This window comes from Taudactylus pleione, unplaced genomic scaffold, assembly GCF_031769625.1.
Source record: "Taudactylus pleione unplaced genomic scaffold, aTauple2 ptg000156l, whole genome shotgun sequence".
NCBI lineage: Eukaryota > Metazoa > Chordata > Amphibia > Anura > Myobatrachidae > Taudactylus > Taudactylus pleione.
Genome location: NW_028284558.1, coordinates 17666838 through 17673174, shown reverse-complemented (window position 1 = coordinate 17673174; position 6337 = coordinate 17666838). Strand labels below are relative to the sequence as shown.

The 6337-nt window shown below is 42.1% G+C and overlaps 1 protein-coding gene across 1 annotated transcript; it reads right to left on the bottom strand.

Moving 5' to 3' along the window:
• Window positions 1-204: 204 nt before the first annotated feature.
• LOC148521670 (uncharacterized) lies at window positions 205-5709 on the bottom strand. Its single transcript, XM_088474772.1, has 2 exons — window positions 5029-5709; window positions 205-261 (listed from the first exon to the last, which is right to left on the bottom strand). The coding sequence occupies exons 1-2, from the start codon at window positions 5707-5709 to the stop codon at window positions 205-207; spliced, it is 738 nt and encodes a 245-aa protein (XP_088330898.1).
• Between the last annotated feature and the right edge of the window lie 628 nt (window positions 5710-6337).

The following is a 6337-nucleotide window of genomic DNA, read 5'->3' as shown; positions in this document are numbered from 1 at the left end:
CTATGATGAAAACAGGATGAAAAACACTTTGAGAAATTGGGCTTTAAATACGCCTGACAGCTTGCTTCCATTGACCTTGAATGAAAATACAACTTAAAGTTATCATAGAACATGCTGGTTGGTTAGTATAACAGGGTGAGAAACACAATGTTCTAATTGTAATGTGCCATGTAATGGATTTCATCACAAAATCCATATTATGCTTCAGATAATATGAGTTGAAATTCTAGCTAGGGCTGAGTTGAGGTCGTCCTTGAAATTCTATCAAAGCAAAGTAAGGTTAAATAATCTCAGCCATTTAATGCCCCTTGCACATTCTATGTGAAATTCTGAACCTGGTTCACTGATATAGTAACCCATTTATAGCTGGGAATTGGTGGGATTTTCTTATAGTACTTACAGAATCCTCTTAAGGAAAACTAATGAAGAAATCAACTAATCTGATTGCTTAGTTGAGGACATCTGAAGCCAATGTTCCTAGATTTGTATCATATATTATATTTACAATGCATCTTCCTAATTTGTTACATTTTGTTTTATTTTCTTAATCACTTTCTCTGGTTTTCTGTCCTCTAGACCAGTCTATTTTATTTTTTTTCTCTGTCTGCTAATTAGACAAGTACTGTGCAACCTTTTCTGACTCCTTGTCCTCTTCCTTTCTGCCCTGTGTGAGTAGACAGGACAGGCCATACGGAAGCAGAGATCTCCATGTCAGACCACTTGGTAGACTGTGCTCATTGTTCAGTGGTTAGAACAGTGAGACAGTTTTGTGATTTGTTCTCTCTCCTAAATGCGTTGTGTCAGCCTGCGGACAAGTCACATACAGTAACTGCAGGGTTCACTAAAATACTTCAAAAGACAAGTAACATTTAGTTTTATTAGTGGTTTACATTGCATTTACTTACCTGTACAAGTCCAAAAAGTAATAACTTTCTTTGCTAACAAAAGTGGGCACAGAACAAGACTGGGGATGATTCTGAGTTAGAAGCAAAGCAAAAAAATAATTAAATAAAGCCAGTAAATTTGCACCTGTACACACCTCATTGCAATGGAAGGGGTGACAATTTTTTATTATTTTTGCATGCGGGTAATACTGCTCGCTTGAATTTAATCACAAATGCTGGACAGATTTATTTTTACACTACAATTTATGATAGGGATGTAATCTGCATGCAGGTGGTCAGAATCCAGATCCAGAATCCCAACTGCAGTCAGAATCTAGGTTCCAGAATACTGACGGCTGCAAGCCCAACGGTGAATATTAGGCTTCGGGTTAGGTTTCAGGTTAGGGATTAGGGTTGGGTAATAGGGGGAGGGTTAGGGCTAGGTAGCGGGGGGGGAGGTTAGGGTTAGACTTAGGAAGGGGTGGGTTAGGATGCAGGAGGGGTGGGTTAGGGCTAGGCTGTGGAAAAGGTGGGTTAGAGGTAAGGTTAGGGGAAGAGTTAGGATACTGTACTTACCTGCATGCATTGGGATCTCCAGCGCCGGGACTACTCTGACGTGATTCTGACCGCCGGCATTTTCAGCATCGGAATTGCGTACCCAAACCTTTAGTTTTGAGTATGGACACTCCATTCTCACATCTAAATTTTTTGCTTTGCTCCTACCTTAGAATCAGCCCCTGCAATACAAATTTAAATGCATAATCAGTCTGCAATCCACTAAACTGTCCTGCTTTCGTATGGACAGTTTACATTTTGGAGGACTGTCCCACACATCCCAATTTGAGGGTTTTCGTGGTGTTCCACTGCTGCAAATGGTAAAGACAGGTGTCTCCACTTTGTGCAGCAGTAAAATAACTATACAGGTTTGTGGCTTCGCCCAAGGGGAGGGGGAGGGGGGAATTAGAGATGGGGGTTTGAGCATGACCTTGCACACTATGATGCAGTCACGATTCTAACATGTCACAGTCACACACACCGTTCCTGATATGCATTTGTGATACCCTAAACTATTAGTTTATTCACAATGTAATCAGACAACATAGTATAACAGTAAAGACAGAGATAGTGAATAATTTCTTATGATTATTTTACTTTGCAAGAACAAAGAAACACTTGGCAATATTGATATATCAACAATGTATTTCAGTAGACAGTAACACACACATTAACACTCTCGTTTATTTTATTCTTCCGGAACCTGAAGATCACCAGCGAACTCTGGACTTCGAACCTGCAAACTATAAATGGGTAAGTATTCTCTAGTGGCAATTATCAAATGACTAATTTTGCAATTCCCTTAACATCTCCAAAATATATACAAACAACCTCACGTGAGTAGGATAAGGTTACATCAAGAATACAATTGCAAACTTGTTTTACTTTTCTATATACCTGTTTAGGTAAACGTTTTCCTCACACCACTGCTCTTTACAAGTCTTATACAATGCTAGTTCAGCGCTGAAATAGTTAATAGGGTGCACCCTTCGTTGCCCGGGATATGAAGAACAGTTCTTTGGGAATGATTTAACTGGCAATCTACTCGGTATTTGCCAAGTCCTGTACAGATGTTCTTATACTGTTCCAGCTACAGTACTTGTCTGTATTTAATGCAACACTGTAATCCTCTGTATATTATCCTGCTGCGATGGTGTTGGTGCTACTGTCAGTTCCTTCTCTGCTTAGCAACCTTAGTTCATAGCGAGAGTATTACAAGTGCTGGCACTGAAGTGTCGCCCTAACACAGCTGGTACCTGTTGTACCTAACCTCCAATATGCGGTATCAGGGGGTTACTCTTACTATTATGATGCAGTCTATAAACCCCAGGCTGATCTCTGCAGGGACTGCTGTGCATATGTAATGGTGGATAGCTGTAGGCCTCCAGTTAATAGGCGCTAATGTCACTGAGTGTCTATTTGGGAGGTTGCAGCAGTTTTCTTACCCCTCCAGTATCAGCTCTCAACCTCCGGCTCCTTTACAAGCTCGGTCTCTCTATATTTCCGCAGCTCCGCCTGAGGCACTCCCTTAGGGGTCGTCCGACACACCCCTCTTATGCTGATTGTTCTCAGGAACCTCCCCAGATGACACAGCTTGGTCCCATTGGATGTTCCCCACCTCAGAGACCTCCGCTGCTCGTCCCGGAGTACGGCCGCAGCCCTCAGGTAAGCATCAAGGCAGCGCAGCCCCTTCTCCTGTCCAGCTACCTCACCAACTGCACACACCAACTGCCATTTTTCTCTAGTTCAAATCCTTGAGCCTGCCACAGTACTCACTGGTCCCCTGACGTCCACCACCACTGAGGGGGCAGTGCAAATAGTCCCTGAACATTAATGAAACCAGTGAAATCATGCCCTATATTAGACAATGGCAGGAGTCACATTAATATTTAACATTTTCATAGAGGCACATCAGTGTGGGTAGGAACACAGGGTGTTGGTGGGGTGCCACATACTTCCCCACTAGAATGATGCGTGTCCTCACGCATCTTAGACCTCTATAAACTCCTGAAGGCATCCACTTTATACATCAGTATCTTTTCAGAATTATTTACATACATATTAGGTACATTCTTTCATTGAATGGCGTAGATCACAATAAGTTACAATTACCAGGTAAGTCTAGAATTCTTTAGCTCCTTGCTATAATGTAACAATAGCATAACAGATTACTACATTTGTTACATATTAACACAAAGTTTCTTTAAGTTATGTACTTTTGAACACTCTACCTCACAGGCTAGTGTCTACACTGAATATGCGGGGCATTCTTGTTTTCCTTTTTCGATTTTACCAGAACTCTTTGCATAATTAATGCTATTTCACTTGAACTTAGTTCAGTATACTTATGGACTGGGGATTTATACTCTGATGGCATAGACAGTAAGGGCTCTTTGGATATAAGACATGGCTCCTTCAGAACAACAGATTTTGATATTTCCATAACAGAATCCAGGCAACTCTGTTCAGGGGACCCCAACCTCTCTGCTAAAGGTGATTCCGGAGCTTTCTTTGTGTCTTCTTTATGTACAGCTGTACTCAACTCTTGTTGATTGCAGAGGAGCATATGAGAAGCGCTGTCATACACTTTTGGTCGACTCTTTGCTTGTGGTTCTTGAGGAGATGTTGGCCGGACTATTTCTTGCCGGTATTGGCACACCTGTATATTTTGCGTTCCTACATCTTTACCAAACACTCCATCCAGCCTTTCACCACGCTCTGGGAGATCGGGATATTGTTTGTGTCCGTATTGTCTCTTTAGCCAGTAGGATGGGTAGCGACTCCTCCAGTAAGGTCGTTGTTGATTAACCCTCTTTTCCTCTGCCACTCTTTCAACTTCTTCTGGACTCTTTTTACCTTCACTGTGTCGATAGTTATGTGGAGGACCTCTATGATGTGGATAATGCCAATAATGGTTGTGGCTTGATGCATATTTGCTGCCTTGGACTGGATCTCCACCAGGACCAGTTACATTAGTGGCCTTTGCACCTTTCTCTCCTTCAACCACGTAAAACTCTACCAACTCTCCATCTCGCAGACTTCGAAGATATTTTCTTGGGTTGTTCTTTAGGATGGCCGAGTAATGTACAAAAATATCGCTCTTGGTGTTGTCTCTTTTTATGAATCCATAGCCTCGTTGCATGTGGAACCATACAACCTTTCCTGAAATCCTTTTTGCGATAGCTGATGTAACATTCCCTGCAGTCGGCGTGCTCACCAATTTTATTTTGTTCTGTACTATTGGGCTCAAACTCGCATCTCTGGGTTGCCCTTCTTCCATTTTTGGACCTATTCTTTCTGTCTCTCCTGAAGGCTGGTCCTCAGGCTCTCTCTGGATGCAATAGCGTTCAATGTGGCCACTTTGCCAGCACTTTCTGCAGATAGGCCTCCCTTGTATATCAAATTGGCCTGTTAGACGTCGACCTGTCTCTCGAGGACTATCCCAGTAAGACTGGTTCCTTCCCCCACGCTCTTGGTGCCAGTCTCTGCATTTTGCTCCAGCCTGCTCTTGCCGAATCACCTTTATCTCCTTCATTATTTCAGTGACAGCACTAGTAAAAATTCCGATCAGATCTTGACCAGACTGTACTTGTTGGGTGACTGTTTCCTTAGGCGACGTAGTGTCAGGCGTCATATATGGCTTGGCTTCTCTAGAATTTCCAACTTCCCACTGTTCTGTAGATGAGTCAAATTCAAGATCAGCATTCTGATTGAGCCCAAGAATATCTAATACCGCTTCCTTGAACTTGGAGAATGGGCATACAGGATTCTGACGTCTCCACATCCTGAGCTGGGCCAGTATGGCTTCTCCTCGCGCCCCTTCGATAAATAAATTAATTAGAGTCTCGTCGACTCGTTCTACTTCCCTCGATTCTCGGGCTTGGATGTCCTTCATAGCTTCCTGTAGGCCCAGAGCAAATTCTCTCAGTGACTCTTGAGGTTGCTGTTTCCTAGCATACAAATGTCTTCTAAGTTCAGAGACTGTCCTTGTGTCAAATATACTTTGTAACTTTTTGAAAATATCCTCCGCTGTTTTGCTTTCGTCATCCGCCCACGCTTTCACCTCTCGCAAAGCAGCTCCTTTCAACTGTCCAATGACTATTTCCACTTTTTGTTCGTCATTTAGTGGATATAATTTGAACATTGATCGCATTTTGTCCTTAAATTCTTCAATAGTGCTCGCACCCTGTGTGCATATCTCCCCTGAATACGTGGGTAACCATGGAGCCCCAAAATAGTATGGCATCATAATGGGTGATGTCTGTGTCATATGTACCATACCACTGCTGGGTGAGGCATTTGTTGATTGTGAAGCTCTCTGTCCTGGAGAGGCAGGTAATCGTCTCCGGCCCGTGGTCGATGCAGGAGGCTGAGGTGCTGACATTTTCTGGTCGTATCCTGTTCGCAGACGCCAATTTGTGATACCCTAAACTATTAGTTTATTCACAATGTAATCAGACAACATAGTATAACAGTAAAGACAGAGATAGTGAATAATTTCTTATGATTATTTTACTTTGCAAGAACAAAGAAACACTTGGCAATATTGATATATCAACAATGTATTTCAGTAGACAGTAACACACACATTAACACTCTCGTTTATTTTATTCTTCCGGAACCTGAAGATCACCAGCAAACTCTGGACTTCGAACCTGCAAACTATAAATGGGTAAGTATTCTCTAGTGGCAATTATCAAATGACTAATTTTGCAATTCCCTTAACATCTCCAAAATATATACAAACAACCTCACGTGAGTAGGATAAGGTTACATCAAGAATACAATTGCAAACTTGTTTTACTTTTCTATATACCTGTTTAGGAAAACGTTTTCCTCACACCACTGCTCTTTACAAGTCTTATACAATGCTAGTTCAGCGCTGAAATAGTTAATAG

Coding starts and splice junctions, on each gene's coding strand:
- LOC148521670 (XM_088474772.1), bottom strand. CDS start 5,709: ATGACACAGACATCACCCATTATGATGCCATACTATTTTGGGGCTCCA. Junction 262..5,028: donor AGGAAACAGTCACCCAACAA/GTACAGTCTGGT, acceptor TTGCTTTGATAG/AATTTCAAGGACGACCTCAA.